A 19,087-nucleotide genomic window follows, 5' to 3' on the forward strand; every position below is an offset into this window, starting at 1 on the left:
ATATGTACATACAGAATAAAGTGCATATTTTTAGACTAAATATAATAAATCAAGCCAGAAAGCGACGCGCAACGCTTATTATCTTCGCCCTTCTGCATAATGATTGACGAACGTATCTTATTAGACCTTATACATTATTAATTCGTAATTATAGTCGATCCAAGTATTAATTATGAAAAGGTAAATCGATGCATTTCTGGCTTTATTAAACGATGAATTGCTCATTCATATTAATAGCATTAATCAAAACACTCGCAAAAAGAATCTTATCATCCATTTTTAACCTGGCTGCACAGACCTTTTACTGTACCATTACAGTTACATATCAAGGCAATTACAAGTATATTTATCGCGACATAAGCAGCAAATTACATTGCGATACATTCGCCGCGTTTTTCCATCCTGCATTATGCTATATATATTTACGTTTCTTATCTTGCATCACCACAATCGAACGCAGCATTCCATCAATAATTAATCAAATAAAAACTCGCGATGATATAAAGGATGTTTTACGTATAGCTATATGTAATATAATTTTGTTTTCTTGATTAAACAGTGTAAAGCTAGTCTCAGAAATTATTCATAAACAACATGTTATCATTGGGACAGAAAAAACGTAAAAATCGTAATTTTGCCCCATTTTGTACTTGATATTGTTTAAATAAATCATTAAAAAATTGAAAAAATATATATTAACAGAAAAACTTAAAAAACCGTAATTGCAATTCTCGATGTCACAGAAGTGTACCATAAAAATTTCATTCATTTTTACTGTACAGGAGCAGAGATACATATTATGATATTTACATGGGAAATATATCTATATATATACAATTTCTGTAACTTTTAAAGCAAATATCTCAGAAACGGGTCAGACAATCGATCGCAAATTTAATACAGGTTTTTGGGATATATAAGTGCGCAATCTCTGTAAATTTCAGCTTTATCCCTCTATTTTGACATAAGCGATATACATCCTTAATCCAACCGCGTAACGATAAAAGGTTTTGAGTCACCCGTTATTTTTGCACTGAAATACCGCAGCCAAGTAATTGACATTGCGTGCGACTATCAAGATACCTCGACGAGACATTCGTGAAAGTCTTCAGTCTTTAACAAGGGCGTAACGAGCGAAGGGAGGAAGTTTTTAGATAGTCCGCGTAATTAATGAGACTCTTTGAAAGTCATTCGAACGAGACCTTCTACTTGGTACGATCGGTTGGTGCATACATCGTGCGTGATATTACTCGACATGACCGTCGGAACCGGAATATTAAATCCGATTTTCAAACCGCTAGCTTTCGTAGAGTGACTTTTAGATATAGGTGATGCAACTTCGAAATTTATTCACTACCTTCACCGCTTTATGCACATAAAGCCAAAGACACAAGTTCTAATTTATTGGCATGACAGGCAATCATACATGCTATTATTAAACAACGTATTTATTCACGTAATCAGCTGAGACACGCAATCTAATTAAAATACTAACATTATGTACTAATTAATGCTGACAGCCATTTTTCCATGGCTATATGCTTGGTATAAGTATCAGTAAATATATTTAACATACATACTGATACGTACATTACAGAATATGATTACAAGATTTAACAAGATATCTCTGGGAGATACTCAAAACCTAGAAATATTCTTTTAAACGCCTTCCGAACAGCCTTTGTCAATTCATACCGTATTTGAGAAATAACAAAACGTTATGAGCGAGAGAGAATTCTTTAATTTCTTTTGCTTCTCTTCAATAATACAGATTTTCACCGTATGAATGGAGAGTCCTAACCATCAGCGGTAGCACAGATTCGGCTATTAGTGGGCGAAACGACCCCGGTTTGCAGCATCCACACACGCCTCAAGGCTCACCTCACATACCAACTTCCAGCATGGCCAACGATTTCAGCATCGTAAATAGCCTCTGGTTCGCTTTGGCGGCGTTTATGCAACAGAGCTGCGATATCTCACCCAGGTAAACAGCACAGCTCACGTTTATTAATTTCCGGCAGTAATTAATATCTGGCCGAGAAGAAGCTCCCGCCGTGAACCGTGGAGGTTGATTTTTTTTTTCTAATCGCCGGATTTAATGTCGGCTCACGTACGCGCTGCAAATCTTGAATTTTAAGCGCCGTTATAAATGATGCCCGCACATTAAAAAAATCTTTTCCCTCTAATTATTACCTGCGTGTAAATTACGGCGATAATTACTCCGTATTACAGCACGAAAATAAATCGGATTTAACACACCCCGTAAAGTTTTGCGTACATATATTTAGGAACAAATTCGTACTTTTCCACGTTCTACTTATTCCGCCGCGCCGGATGCCGCAATTAGCAACATTTTTATATAATATCGAAATCTTGTAGCTCGCCTGTCAAATATTTATTCTACGAAATCTGTTTTTTGGTCAGTCTCATTAACTCGGCAATTACAGGAATTTAATTAAATTTCGATTCCATCATAATTATTGGAAATAGATAATAGATAATATCGAAACTAGAAATAAATGAGAACTTCTCTCTTTCTCCCTCTCTTTCTCTCTCTCTCCTCTTTATCTGTTTTATTATTTATTAAATAGTTTATATATTATTATAATAGATATTCATTATATTTTATATATTTATATTTATAAAAGAATTTTACACTCATTAAAAAATTCGACATTCAAGAAAAAAAAGGGAACATGTATTAACGTAAGACTCGTGTAAACAAAAGCATATGCGACCATGCGATTTCGCTATTAGCCAGGATTCTGGTAGGAGCAGATATTTATCTCGAAGATGACTCGTGGATGGAACTTGCGAGAGAATGAAAGAGAAAAGAGAGTGAGAGAGAGAGAGAGAGAATAGCGCGCGCAAGTGGCTCCCACGTTCTTCTCGGCTAATTATAGCCGCCCACTCTTGCCTCCCTCCGTTTCCGTTTCCGCGGTATAAGCGCAGGTAAGTACATAAAGGCACAGGGAGAATAGCTCCCTTTACCCGGGACAGGTCGAGCGTACAGCCCGGTAATAGGATGAATCGGGTAAGATTCTAAGAGCTTCCCAGTTGACGTTTAAAATCTCTCGTGTAAATTGTTAAAGCGCCTCTCCGCGGGTGAACGTTTGACTTAAAAAGCTCTTTACAGCATTTCGGGAGGCACTTTCGCGCTAAATATGGTCAAAATAAATGATCTTGATCATTTTCCCTTTGTAGATCAGCTATTCCGCGCGTTATATTCAGGACAAGGAGTTTATACAAAGGAACTAATTGCACATTCGTAAAAATATCCGTTGTTAAAATTAAAATCGGGTTAGGTTTCTGGGACATGTCGTATATATACGTACATATCTCGAGTTGGGAAAATCTTTCATTGCTTATATGCCTTTGTAATATACTCGCCTTTGTAACGTACTCGCACTTTCAAAAGGCGCGCACGATTATTGCAAATGCATAAAACATACGTTATTTGGTTTTTCGAGTGCCTGCAAACATATACCTCGCCATTATTCTCGCGATAAACGCGCGTTATCAGCATCAATGCCGTCATTATACTCTCGTTAGCAAACATTTCAATCGCTCTTATCTTGCGCACTGCATGCTATATAAATGCGTTCATGCTGCAAATTACTCTATTCGTCAAGATTGATAATGTAGCGCAATCAAAACATGCTTGTTCTTAATGACATAAAACATTCGAGTAAGCACAGATTGATTAGATCGGCATTGCAGCGCGGAATAATTCTAATTCAAATTATGTTAAGTAAATGCGAGTTTGCAATTTACGGGAAAAGAATCAGATCGACATTTGCAATGAAATTGGCGACCTTATTGTGCAACGCGTAATTTAGATTGGCTTTATAATCCCTCTTATAAAGACGATTATGGCCGCTCGAGGCTAGAGATTCATTTGAATAAGATGTGCCGCGCGTGCAAAATTTCTAATCGCAATGTGTGTACCGATTATATATTAATTTGCTCATCTTTCAAGGCGTTGTTTAATTTTATTTCACATGTTATCATAATTATATGATAATTTTTCTCAAATATATAGTACAAATTTGATTTTTTTTTTTAATAACATCAACTAAGCGTTATGAGAGTTATTTGAACAATATTGTAATATGAAATAATGAACAGTTCTTAAATGGTCCTGAAAAAAAGTTTATAAAGAATCTTTTCAGACATTTAAAACGAAAGGAAATGTATAAAAGTTGACAATAAATAAATCATATCAGAAATAATAAAAGGATACCTTCCTCTTTTAATTAAAGAGTTATGAATTATGAAAAAGGTCTTTAGAAGTTGAGTATTAAAGAACTGAAGAGAAAAATTTCTCTCGGCTGTCTCGGATCTCGATAAATGTCGCATTTTTGAGTTAACTATCTTTCGAAGTTGAGTATTCACACAATAAGAATTTCTGTAACTTTAATTCGCTTTTACACTTAATTATGAAATATTTACATGTTCTAACACATGACAATTTCCTTGAATCACAAAGCCAATTACAGTATTCTCGATATATGAAAATTATCTTTTTTTTTTTTCGGAAATATCGGCGATGACGTTGCTTTGAAATGTTTCATTATATGATACATTTCTTGAAATGTAACCACGAGTTAGGTAACGATTTTAAGCAAACACACACTTCAGGCTGCAGACAAGTGCCGCATCTATAAACAAAGCATAATTTGCTCGCATATTCAAAACATTGTAGTTGGATAGGAGTCCAGCGTGAATAGAATATTCACGTGGCAATGCTATATTGTGCTTTAAAGCACGCTACGCAGTGGTATGATAGAATTCAAATCACATATCCTCTCTTGTGTCTTCAAGTATTCAATATATAGATAGAGAAATCACATTATGATTCTATTGTAACATAAAGATTAAAATATTATACAATACTTTCTTTTGCTTTGCTCGTTAAAATTTAAAAATATCTTTGTACAGCGTTAGACTATTCATTTCCTTTGCCGCGCACATTTTCAGAGCAATTTTTTTTACGATAGACGTAAAAATAATAAAACTTGATATATCAGTTTGAGAGACCGCGTTCCATAAAAGTGCATACATTGCTAGAGAATTGCAACAAAAGTGAACGTTACGAGTACGCGCGCGCGTTTTGTCGTTTACGCGAAACAGACCGCGTGCTCACTCCGAAACTGGGTCTCAATTAATTTACATTTGGCTGTATCCAGTGCGCCACCCCATCCTAGTAGCCCTCTTGATTAATGGTTTAAATATTCGCGCGGTGGCGATATGAATTGTAAATTTCGTGGAACCCGCGCGAAACGGCCACCATCCCTCCGTCCTCCTTCTCTACGCTTCTCTCTTCCTCTTCTCCTTCGGCCACCCTTGCGCGCGCTCTCGATGCTCATCCTGCGCAAATCTAAGTCCGATGTGTACACACATAATTAACGATATCAGGTTTCTCGTTTGCGAGTAGTAAGACTTCAACTGTACAATTGTTACCGACTGGAGAAAGAACTGTAATATAAGCAACACACGGATAAAGCGAATACTAATTTAATTATTTATTTTAAATTGGCGTCACGCTTCGAAATTCACATATAATGAAAAAAAAATCTTTACACCTCAATATTTAAATTTTCTGTATTTTATGCGTTATGTGTACACACACACACACACACATTTGTTTCTATATACATTTGTTATTTATTCTAAATCTAAAATAATGATTCCCGAAAAATTCGATCCATAGATCCATATCTGGGCGCATAGCCAGCAGCGTCTGGTGGTTCTTCACTTTGATTTTAATATGCTCCTACACCGCGAACCTCGCCGCATTTTTAACCATCGAGAGAATGGTCACGCCAATTAACTCACCCGAGGATTTAGCGGCGCAGACGGAGGTCCAATATGGCACCCTCACTAATAGTTCCACTTTGGAGTTTTTTCGAGTAAGTATTTCAGAGAAATGTGTAACCCCCCTTTCGTAATTATACGTTACAAACATCATTAACACTTCCACACGCATATGAACAGCAATCCACGTTTATTTGATTTTTCATCTCGTCTCGCAGAAATCTCAAATCGGTCTCTACAGCAAGATGTGGGAATTCATGAACTCGCGAAAAGACATGTTTGTACAATCATACGAGGAGGGAATAGAGAAAGTGCGAACGAGCAAGGGCAAGTACGCGTTTTTATTAGAGAGCCCGACGAATGATTACATCAACGAGAGAGAGCCCTGCGACACGATGAAGGTCGGAAGAAATCTCGATGCCAAAGGATTTGGCGTCGCGACGCCGCTAGGATCCCCACTCAGGTGAGTACTCGTTGACGATATGAAAAAAAAACCCTGCATAGTACTGTCGATGTAAAAGTTATTTCACTTCTTTAAATTTTAGAATAATGTAGAGTAAGAAGAAAAGCAAAAGATAAATATCAAATATAATTTTAATTATTAGCCAATTATCTTATTCCTCTTTCTTTCTGCGCACCGTCGTTACCGTCATTCTAAAAGATAAGCTACTCACGGTACGAATTGGAGAGTGAATTAGTAGTTTGATCTGTCGGAATAATTTCACACCTACGTCGGCAAATATTGTAGGTACTTTTCACACCTCGTCAGACGGCAGGGAAGATACTTGATACATTTTCGTTGAACAAACAGGAGGGAGTAGGTAATTAACGAGGTTTTGTAGTCATCAGGGTGAAACGGAGATCTCCCGGCTCTCCCTTTCTTTCTTTATCGCTCTTTCGTGCGATCGCTATATCTTTGTTTCTTCTAAATCTTTTTGCGACCTTTCGCTTCTCGTTCCGCGTTCCGCTATGTTTGGAATGTCGTCGCACATCATTACACGCAATTAGCATTTAAAAAAACTCGTATCCTTTTTTCCATACCATTACCCATTAGAGGACGCATTTACCATGAATCAACGCCATTTCGTATCACGTTTCGACAGCGCGTTATGAATCTGGGAGAGCAGCGTGGTCTAGTGGCATAAGTGCCAGACTCGTAACCGCGAGGACTCGGGTACGAATCCAGCATCAGACCAAATATTGCTGCTCGTTTTTGCATTACAAAAAAATTAATGAAACTAATTGCTCAGAAAATTTCGAATAAAAGTGTGACCCGATCTTGGTTGCGCAAACCAAAAGTTACATGTTAATGCGCAATCAGGATCTGGTCACACTTTTATTCGAAATTTTCTGAGCAATTAGTTCCATTAATCTTTTTAGCTTTTTTAGAAAGCTAACAGTTACATATAACAGTTCTCTCCCAAATGAGTCATTCTTTTTAAATTAAATTTTTATAATTTCAACGTTTATCAGTAGTATTTCCTTTATCTTGAATCTTTAGCTGCAATAAAATTTATATCAACACATTAATCTAAAAATTCTACACAGAATATGCAGAAATGTGAAATTTATGTTATGATCCAATCTTCCATAGTGAAGGAAATTAGAAATATGAATAAGTATTTGTTAGTCCATTAATCTTCATAATGTGACTAGAGCAAGCGTACTGCTGCGACGGTAATACGAGCAAATTTGCATGTTATTGATTTTTTAACCGCGCGCGACCCCCTTGACGTTTCGTGCAACGCTCTGATCTCGTCCCCGCGACTCACGCGCGCTGTCTTTAAATCGTCGAAGCAAGAATGCTGCTCGCAAGGCAGGTAATTGGGGGGCAGTATGCAAACAGCAGCTTTATTATGTCTACCTACACACCTACCGAGGAATAATGGCGCGCCGTGGCTTCCTATTAATCTTTTTTCCTCAAGTCGAGGAAACTTCTCTCTCCTCGTAGCTTGGAGCAGAAACTTCGCGGAATACCGATATTCTCCGAAGCTTAATTAAAGAAAGTTCCCCCTAACTTTTTCTTACAAATCTGATTAGATGCAATGCTATGATATTTCCATGTTCTGACTACTTATTCGCACATAATTAGTATTTTAACACATCGTGAATCTGACAAAAAATTGTTATAAAATAATACGATTAATAAAATCTTATGCATATATTTTCTCTGTACAATATATCTCATATAATATTTATTCGACGACTCGTTCATTTTATAAGATATGTATATTGTAAATTTGGCAATGACAGGGATCCCATAAATTTGGCGGTGCTCTCCCTGAAGGAGAATGGAGAGCTGGCAAAGCTATTCGAACGATGGTGGTACGAAAGAACAGAGTGCAGGCATAGTGATAAGCCAGACGCTACCAAAAACGAGTTATCGCTGAGCAATGTAGCGGGAATATTTTATATCCTGATCGGTGGCCTTCTTCTGGCACTCGCCGTAGCTCTCTTGGAATTCTGCTACAAGTCGCACACAGAGGCGACAAGAGCGAAGGTAATAATAGAGAAGGATATAATGTTCATACACTCTGTTATGTGTACTTTGTCATAATTTAATTAAACTACATTATCAAATTAAAAGATTTTTATATGACAATTTCATTTTACTAATTAGCTGCTTATAATTTTTTTTTTTTTAATCTGTACTGTGTCTATAACGTCCAGCTGCTAATTCAACTTTTTCAATTAATTACTTAATATTTATTAATCTCACAACACTTTTATATAAATGCGAGAAAAAGATTGTATTCATAAAATTCTTCCTTAGATACCATTATCGGACGCGATGAAGGCGAAAGCACGACTTACCATCGGTGGTGGTCGCGATTTCGACAATGGACGGGTAAGTGATAGAAATCAAATCTTTTATTAATATGTTCGCATACGCATATTGGCATACGGTATCAGTAGAGATTATTTGGCAAGAGACGCTTCGATCAAACGTGCCGCCGATCTAAGGAAGGTAAAAAATTGCGGTGACAAATATGATTAACGATATTGAACAATATTTGTTTAATATAGTTTAAATCGTTAGTTTGCTTAATGATACATGCGGATATCGAACTATTAAATTCAATATACGAGTAACATGTTTGTTGCAATTTTATACCTAATAATAATATCAAAAGTTATATACACGCCCTATGAAATACAATATTATATGCGCGGTCGTTCATTTAACATACGTAATATTGTATTATTAACTAACTGGTCATTATGATAACACGCACCTGCGAATGTTCTCTGAATATTAATTATCAAATTCTCCATTGAATTACGCATTAATCTCGCAAAAGAGGAAGATACACGGATACATAATCGCTCTCGATCGGCGGTGCGTCTCGTCGTGCAATTACTTCGGTCTCGAACCAAAGGTATCGATGTATCATAAAAACATATATACATTCGCAACAAGAGCATCGTACATTATACATACGCATATATACATGAAACCTATACATTATATATCCATACATATATAGAGGAACGATATATAGAAGTACGCTTGGCATGCCAGTTAGCAGCGTAAACGTTTGACACACTCTCGTTAGTTACGTGGCCGGACTCAACTCGGCTGCTATTTAATGTCCCAGAGTTTCAGCCTCAGTCTCGAAGAGACCGATCGACCGGAGGACTAAGACCGTCCGATATATTGACATACATATATTCTCCATATATGTATATACCTACATATGTATGCGTACGTGCGTGCGATGTGCGGCTGGCTGGATGTATTGCGCTCTCTTTTCTGTTTTTCTCGTCTCTCTCTCTTTTTTTTTTATTATTCGGAGAATACGTACGGAAGGGGGGACGTACAAATTTTGCTCGTCCGCGTTTGCGTTTCGTTCTACTTTGGGTTTTTGTCTCTAGTGGTACGGACTGCAGAGTTAGACGGAGGATGCATGCGCCTTTCCCGGGACCATATGTGAGTACTCTCGCCCTTAATTTTAATCCCATTTCGCATTTATCTTGCTTTCTCCTAACTCTATCGCAGTTTTCCTTCATTTACTCTTTCTCTTTCGCTTTCCGTGTGAAATGCTTCTGCACGTTATGTAGCTGCGGTTTGGGTCACACTGCCATCACAGTTCCCGGAATGTTACCTGTCCTTTAATGAAGGATAAGCCGATGTCTGTCACACGCACACACAAATATCTCTTTGTATGTATTTCCAAACATATAATTACTTCTGAAAAATTATAAGCAACTTGTATGTCGACACATGTTAATCCCACAGAAACATATCGTTCGATAAGAATGTTCCATTAACATTATTAGCTTCCACATAAAAGTTTGCACATAAATATGCGCATAAAGGAAACGAAACAAAGACACACGTAGGGACTTAAGAAAAATTTGAGATCTTCGCCAAAGTTCCTGTTTTTTATAATACTGATTCCTTTCACAGCGCGGGAAGAAACGAGTACTGGCTGCTGAGGTGCCAACATTGACTACGTTCGCGCCGAAGGTATGATTCTGAAGAGAGACCATGGTGCATCAAGAGCTGCACAGGAAATTTTTTGAAGATCTCTAATTTTCTTACGTTCCTACGTGCATTGCTACGTCGGTGTATGGATATATCTGCACGGTGTATCCTTTGCGCTCCTCTCAGAGTTGGATAGTATATCTATTTATATATATGTAAAAAGCTGCTTTCCTTTCGTTCTCACTTTGCAGCTGATTGATAACGAAGTTCGATTTGGTTTACGATTTTAGCAATCTTCCGTAAATACTCGTTCACATTCGCTGAATTAAATCGGTATTTCTAAGCTCTTTAAAAATAAATCTTTGGATTTTAGCAGAATAAATATCTTGAGGAAGGTTGATAAAATCGACCAGAAATTTTAATATTTTAATATGCGTTTAATATTTTAATATGAAATAAATATTATAGTATTATTTTAGATATAACACTGCAAAATCTCCGTTTTCACGCGTCGTTCGACTGACTTGTCTTTGTGTGTACTGTCAAACTCACGTTCTCTATCCCATACTTTCCTCCACATTTATTCATTCGGTGCTTCCTTCATCGAATGCGCCGATTTTTGCTTAGTAACTCACATGCGCTTATTTGGCATGGCTTAAGCAAGAATGCACCGCGGCAAACGAGACATAATGCGGCATATTGCCTGACACTTTTCAAGTTCATTATGCAAAACTTATAAAGAAGCGACGGACACAATGACAAGTGTGAATTCAGGGTCGCTTTTGTTGACTCGTTTACTTTGTGTCAGTATGCACATGTGTCCGATCGATCGTCCGTCCGCGAAGCTCAAGGCAAACAAAAATCTTCTTTATTTGTGGATACTATTATCGTTACAAACTATGACGCCAATATTATTACAAATTGTAATATATTTTCGATCTCCGCGCTCGGATTAATCTGGAAGAATATATTAAAACAAAGGATTTGGATATAAATCCCAAGTTTGCATTAGCAATGATTGCTATTGCAAATTAGAATGAATCGTCTGTATATCCGTATTTTTATTTATTATAAGTTAGAGATTTATCTAATTGGCATTAAACCATACGTTGCAAAATGTAGAGAAGAAGTGGTACCGCTACCGGTACCGGTACAATAGCTTTATTCACGTTAGAAAATCACACACCTATAGTTTTGCAATCTTTCACGTATAATTATGTCATAAATCACTACACCCAAAATTTCGTCACATAAGATTCTTACCACCTTTTATCAATGTGCATGAGCTAGTATACCGTCGTATACTGTTCAGTTTCAGATTATCTGTGTGTGACCAATCTTCAAAAATGTTACTACTTGCATCAATTAAGGTTTATTAATTTATGATAACACCATTAATTGCGCTGTCGGAAAGAAATTTAACGTTGAAAAAGTTAATTCTCAACACTCATTTATTCCAAATAAGAATTTATCTACAATTTAAATAACTAACGATAAAAGATTGAGATGGTGTTTCAGAAAATTGAAAGAAAAATCATATTATTCTTTCGTTTTTGTTTTCTTCTTCAAAGAACTTAATCCTTTTCTTAATCCTGTGATTGAGAAACTGCGATAGTTATGGAAGGTTATTAGCTCAAGCGGGCCTAACGCTGTCTAATCGTCGACGTTGAAAATTTCCAGTATTACGCACCAGCAAACGCGATTGGGAATACCGAGGGCGATCAGGTACACAGCAACACACATACCCAGGTGTAAACTGCTACCAGGAAAGTCCGAGCGACAACTCGCCCGCCAATTCGCTGCCCACGCCCCCGCCGCCACCGTTGGTGGCACCCCCGCCGCCACCCCCGCCACCCAGGAGACCACGGAGGAGCGTGACCTTCGCGGAATCGCCGCCGAAGAGCCCGAAGAACAAGAAGAGCCCGAAGTTCATCTTCCAGCGGAAGCTCGGCATCGCGGCTCTCGACGTAGCGGTGCCGTGGACACCGGCGTCCCCGCGACACTGGTCCGGCCTCAATGATGACAAGCCGGAATACATCACCTAGACGCCAAACCAAACGAAGAAACAATCGGCGTCTTTCCGTCGTGGCGGAGTATTTAACTGTTGGGGGAGGTATCGCTACGACGTTTGAACACTGTCGAGGCAATCTTCCTTTTTGCGATTTTACCCCAGAAGTCGAATAATCCGAGCTCGAGTAACGAAGCAATTGAAGACATGGAAGCACTGATATTTTTATAGAGCAATAATTATAAGATTCTAAGAAATTAAAGGAAGAAAAGTTGTTTCTTCGCTGTAACACTTCTAACGCAGCACCGGACGATTTTTGTATCGATTTTCAATAAACGATGCGTTGTATTTATAAGATTTAGGAAAAGTTAAGAGACTAGTTCCTCTAATAAATATTGGAGAAATATACGATTATCTCAATACAGAGTTACGTAAAGGGCAATTGGATTATCGGCATGTTCGAATCGCGAGGAGTCGCGTTACTCGAGTACTTGGAATTATTCGACGACTGATAGAGTATGTGAAGTAAACCGCATTTGAAAATCTTTTTAATACCATCTATTCTCCTCTCCGCGGCTACTATCTTCTCCACTGAGGTCACATGCTTTATGAGGAAAATATGCATCTAATTCGAAAAAATTATCCACCTGCGGAAAGTAGCATTGATACTGCCATTTTTTAAAAAACGACAGCATTCCGAGATTAATATATTGGAATCTAAAAGTATTTTATTACATTTTATTATTATTCTCATCTTATTAAAAATATATCTACATCCTCCAGACTCTTCAATTATCAAGAGTAAAGTAAAACGTAAAAAAATCTATAAGTGGAGCAATATAGAACATATATATTGGACCGTGGGCTTCAGGTTTGAAGAAGGAGCAGCCACATTCTCCGTAAATCGGCGGAATCTTTCGCCGCGAAGTCGTCGCCCGAAAATATCGAGATATCTCCCAAGCTCCGAAGCTAATCTTACGGGGCGGCGACCAGAACGGGGGCGAAAGTTCCTTTCGATCGAATCCTTTGTACATTGTAAATAACCGCGTGAGAATCAAATAAAAATCAAAAGTAAACGAATTCACTATCGGCGACGCAAATAGCTCGTCGCGATTGCGATAGTATGATTATGGTCCTGGGATGGGTGCATGTGCAACCAGCAACTCGAACAACACACTTACTGCCATAATGCGCGAAGAGGAACGCACTATTAAGATGAAGGACGGCGTTCGCGGGTGGAAGTAGAGGAAGATTCGCGGTGGCCGAGAGTCCGCCGTCGCGAGTCAGTTAGAAACGTCACGTGCCAAAAGAGACTTGTCGATCGTGACGACGACGCTACTATTATTCTTATTATTATTACTAGTTATATTATGATTATTATTATGAATTACAATTACCGATTACCGTGTATAAGGGGGTAACTATTTTGTGCAATGCGAGAGTGGAGTCTGGCGCCGCAAACGGCGGAGTCACATGAGTTTTTTAACTGAAGAAAAAAAGAAAGAAAACAATGGGTGTACAATCGCACCGAATGTTGCGTGAATGTTGCGAGCGAAATAGTATATATAATATATAAATAAATATATATAAATATAAATATAAATATAAATATAAATATAAATGCAAATAAAAATATACATACTTATAGACGTTTATCGAGAGCGAAAGAGAGAGGAAGAGCGTGTGTGAGCGCGTGAATTGTGGCGGAGTGCGTGTGGCGAACGTATGGACTTAGGTTAATCGTGTAAACGCGTTATAAGTACCTAATAGTGCCAGATCGCGCCGATCTGGATCGATAGATGGACGCAAAAGTATCCCCCGCTTTCTCGTTTCGTGTTTTTTCTAACCGTCTTCAAAAGCCGTCTCGCGATGGAACTTACCGTGCGTCGACGGATCGCCGCGATCTGGCCCGCGAAACGACGTTTACGGTCATTGGTTTTCGTGCCAAGAGACGATATCTCCCGCCCAAGTAGTTCGACGCTACGTTTTAATGTTTTATCTACAACAGACGCCCAATAACTGCACAAATGTGTGCATTCTTGAGAGCGCAGATTGTAATTATGCAAGCCGTCTTTAAAACTTCATCGATCGGAGTTCGATGCTCGCGTTACTTCAAACAACAATGCGTCATTTTGTACGTGACAACAAAACACTGATATCCGAACAATAGGAAGAGATATTAATTAACAGATTTAATAGTAATTGTACGTTTATAAAACTTATATAATTGACAGCATTTAGCGATTTAAATGATTAGCTGTCATAATTTGATATCAAATTGTTTAATATCAATAATATTTGATATATATATATTAATACACTAATATTTCTACTACTGATATTTCTTATGTAAAGTTTCGCACACTTTAACAGCGCAGTGCACTTAAATAATTCAATTTCAGAAATATGCAAGAAGACCAAATTAACATAAGCATTTGCGCAGATCGTATGTTCGATTAATTCTTCTGTATATTAGACAATACATTTACCGAAAACGTCGACGCGTAAATTTCAACGTCGAAATAAATGAAGCGACTGCACCACTTTGTGGAAACCTGGAAACTCTGTCGCGCTGTCAGTACGATATAAGCTTAATCGAATAATTATAGAAACCGTGCTGAATTTTAAAAGCGACTCGGGGACGCTTGCCGCATGTAAAAATAACTGCAACCGCAATTTAGCTCAGTGTCGGACGTGAAACGGCGGGGGAAATCGGTATAGCCAAATTACGTGCCGCCACGTGTAAAGCTAAATTTCCTTTTTTTCGAGGTGCGCTTTGCCCATACAAATACGCGATAAATCGCGACGCAACGCGTATTTCCACAGTTCCCAGTTGTAAATATCAAAGATTAGATTGCCAATTTAGTATGAAAGTCCTTTCACGTTGCGTCTTGCGATTATTAAAAGTTTCCACGCGACGTACTCATCGTTCCTTTTGGGACACTCGATAAAAACAGCCTTACAATGAAATATTAATTTGATTCTTTCAAAAAAAGAAACTACACAGCATGTCGAATACGTTTGATAAATTTTGTACGTTGTGATACGACGATGTCAATAGGTCTCGATTGTCCAGCACAAATCCAGTGCGAAAATAATACGAGTTCGAAAGAAATTTCGTACGACGAAATAATAATTACGCTAATAATACGATCGCGGAGCGTAGAAATAATGTCCTCCACTTTCGTATATAGGAAAGATTTTACTCGTGGCGGCCGTCGAGAGCGATCAACCTATCATATCGTCAGACTTTCTTATTACGAATAATTGTTATCTATCACCGGATAATAAAGCGATAGATAATGCGTATATCGGGTATTAAGTCGTTAAAAGAAAAGACAAGAATAATGATAAACGTCGTGCATGATAATGTTATGAGAGGAGAAGCTCAGAAGGGATCGAGCGTCGAGCGAAAACGAAAAACCTTTCCAAGAACTATGTCGAAGTACCCAGTGTGATTTAAACTGACAAATGTAAATCGCGCAATTGATAGCACGTTAGAGCGAAGACATACGTGCGAGTGATTTAAGATAATCGAACAAAAAAATCGTCGACGCGTCTTGCAATCGCGAGATTGCGTCCCGATCGTCCGTTACCGTTAACGTTTCTCGTGTTGATGTTCATCGTGACACTTTTTCTATCCCCGAGTTTACTGCGTGAAAAACCGACGAACAAGCAATGTAACAATCCGCGCGCACGGAATATCCAGTTTGACGGAAATCCCAACTAAGAAAAAAATATTTAGATAAAAAAAAATATTTATTAGGTGGCTCCTAACAGCTAATTTACTTAATACACATATTTATTTAGAATTACATATTTTTGCTTAATTTAAATAAAAATATGTAATTCTAAATAAATATGTGTATTATATTAAGTAAACAAGCTGTTAGGAGCCACCTAATAAATATTTTTTTGGATCTAAATATTCTTTTTCTCAGTGCACCGAAAAACCTCCTCGTCCTCCATCGGGTCGCAGAAACTCGATGATGCACCTTTTCCGATGGATGGTTCTAAACACGTTTCCGAACACCCTGGATTTTCGATTGGATCGACATAGCGAGCTACATCAAAGTAAACCGATCAAAATATCCCGCTAATAGATCTCTAATTGATGTTAAAGTGCCACGTTTGCGCACGTCGATCCAGATTACCATCCGGAGGAAAGGTGTAGAGGCTTCGCGTTTTCGTATGTAACTACTTGATTACGTTTACATGTGTAACTGTGTGATTACATGTCGCTCCCCGAGCAAGAGCAGGAATATCTCGGAGCACCTTCCGCAACACCCAATCGATTTAACCTCCATTTTTATACGTCACGACGACCGAACAAGCATCTCATTCTGCTCGACGCATTTGTCGCAATACGCTCATCCGATATTCCGACAGACTGTCCAATTTGTAAAAACGGATCTCTCTGCTTATGATAACTTCCTAGGCAAAATGCCCATTTACAAAAAAAAAAATGAGTTTTTGTCGAGCAGAATGTCTGCAGATATCTGCGTAACACACAAGAAAAACATGTCTCTGAAACTTGCACCGACGCAGCGTTGACACCTGTAAATGGAACGAGAGACCGCGCGAGAGAATACACAAGTATTTCCACGGCAAAAGAGGGGGGAAAAACAGAAAAAATAGCGTCTTCCAGTTTGCGCTTTCATTCATCGCTGCATTCCACTTACGCTTGTACCTTCGATTCAATCCTTCGTTCAATCCTCGTGCCATCCCGTGGCGTGATACGATCGACTCCCTTGTAAACCATTGTATACCAATCAAATTTGTCACAATACAGGATCGTTTATTTAAATGTAACATGTAAGATATGCGAACCCGATCCAAATTTATTTTTTTGTCTTTCGCAAAACGAAAGGTAAGTGCTGTAAATTTGCAATTTTACTTTCGCCGACACACAATCCTTTCGAAGATGGACTTTATAATTACAAGAATAATTAATCCACGTTAGACAGTAGAATTTATTCGTGTACGTTACAAAATCTAAGTTACAAAATCGGTAATACGTATTTTATCCTATATGTCGCAATTTATTAAGAGGCATTTTCTGGCGAATCAGGGAATTCCACTGCGACTTGCACCAGCAATGCGCTAACGAAATAATGCATTATCATACCGACCATTAATCATACAGCCTTACTCCTTGTCTCGCAATCAGCTTTGCACTTTATACAATTCATCACAGTATACTAACTTACATGACGGCAATTACGTTTTGTCATTGCTAATTTAGAAACGCTAACTCAGATGGTAACTTCGTTATCAGCGCGAGTTGGTACTCCAAATAATCTCTAACAGATGACTCGCGTCGATTTCTATTTGCAAAAGTTATAAAAGTTAAAACAGAACCGATTATCAAAAGTTGAGAAACAAAACCAATTATCAAGAAGGTAACAGTTCATTAACGAACGGTACAGAATTATGGGACTACTTTAAATAGAGAATTATGCGACTACTTTAAATTAACTGCAGAATCACATTTAATTAGATTCATGCAAGCGATAACAGTTTCAATGTTTTGCCTGCTGTCTAAATTAAATTTAGAGTTAATAATCTTTATAACGCACCGTAAGTCGGTCATTCAAATTAATTTCTTTTCGAAAAAATATTATTTGTAACATGTCCTCTTACTTATATCTCGTAAAATAACGGGAAAGTACAATATTGTTTCTGTCTCATGTAATCATATATTATGTAAGTAATCGAATATCGTTATTCGTTTTTATAGAATTCAAAAGGGTAGAATATTTTCTATGAAATCAAATTCGCATTGGTATGCTAACCGGGTGACCTTATTCTTGAAAGGCGTTTCAAAAAGTTTCAGCAGAAGCGATCAAATCCTTCTTTACGGCGGGGATTCCGCAGAAATATCGCTTCGTGTTTCCCAGCTAATTTTCTTTGCGATCCCTTCTCGAGCTCGCGAGACTGAAGGCAGTAAAGATTCCGGCGACGTCGTCGGTTCGATGCATTTGCATTGGAATTATTTCAGTGAAATGGTTAGTGATCGATGAGCCCGCCGCTTCATCGTCGAACCGGATTCGAACTGATTCGCCCCCTGCCTCATTCAGATGCTAATAACGCGCTTCCGATCGACGGTAACCAATCGCGAGTCGGATCTGCCCTCGAGGATTTTTATTTTATATATGCGCCGCACGACACACGATCATCGATAAACATCAGTCGCGACAATTTAAACCGCACGGACGTAATTTGTCGAAATTTTCTCGCCGCGGAATAACGAAATGTATTAATTAGCGTCAATTTATAAGAAACGAGATTAAGCTTCCCCGTACACGCGATAAATATGACGCATATTAAATGAATATTAATCTGCATGTTTTATCACCATTAGCGTAATACCGAACAGCAGTATCAATATATCACTATAGTTACCGTGTTATTTAAAACACAAGTGGAAATTGTAATTTCAGAATATTCGAAGGAATACACGAGTAATAGTGTGACACGAAGGATGACGTATGGCTGCTACGATCAGAATCTATCAAATAAAACCAGCTGCCAGATGCATTATGTATGTTCATATATAAAATACGTTTCGTTTGACACCGAATATCGATTGTTGCAATAAAAAAAATTCTTCACGAAAAATTGGAATATATATATTTTTTGACAAATATCGCGTTGGCCAAGATATAAATATCGCGTATACATTTATCAAAATAAAAATCATTAATCTTTTATTACATTTATATTATTTACATATTAGCAATTTTGTTAACATGTGTGCTAATGTGTGTGTTGTCAATACGCTGCAGGAATATAAATAGATAAATAGAATAAAGTATTAATTCGTCATTTAA

At 37.8% G+C, this 19,087-nt stretch overlaps 1 protein-coding gene across 3 annotated transcripts in view; it reads left to right on the plus strand.

The window, feature by feature from the left end:
• Glurib (Glutamate receptor IB) overlaps positions 1 to 17,061 on the plus strand; it is a 104,169-nt gene extending 87,108 nt beyond the window's left edge. Inside the window, exons 13-19 of one of the 3 annotated variants that reach the window (XM_071697275.1) lie at positions 1,772 to 1,984; positions 5,714 to 5,912; positions 6,036 to 6,280; positions 8,071 to 8,317; positions 8,591 to 8,665; positions 9,694 to 9,748; positions 11,927 to 17,061. In XM_071697275.1, coding sequence (XP_071553376.1) covers positions 1,772 to 1,984; positions 5,714 to 5,912; positions 6,036 to 6,280; positions 8,071 to 8,317; positions 8,591 to 8,665; positions 9,694 to 9,714 — 1,000 coding nt within the window. In that variant the 3' untranslated portion in view covers positions 9,715 to 9,748; positions 11,927 to 17,061. Of the gene's footprint in view, positions 1 to 1,771; positions 1,985 to 5,713; positions 5,913 to 6,035; positions 6,281 to 8,070; positions 8,318 to 8,590; positions 8,666 to 9,693; positions 9,749 to 10,228; positions 10,289 to 11,926 lie in introns of those variants that run through there. The other 2 variants (XM_071697357.1, XM_071697193.1) reach the window with 2 other exon arrangements.
• The last annotated feature ends 2,026 nt before the right edge of the window (positions 17,062 to 19,087 follow it).

The sequence above is a fragment of the Temnothorax nylanderi genome, unplaced genomic scaffold, assembly GCF_030848795.1.
Source record: "Temnothorax nylanderi isolate EJ_2023f unplaced genomic scaffold, tnyl_v1.0 TNYL_tig0001_pilon, whole genome shotgun sequence".
NCBI classification, from domain to species: domain Eukaryota; kingdom Metazoa; phylum Arthropoda; class Insecta; order Hymenoptera; family Formicidae; genus Temnothorax; species Temnothorax nylanderi.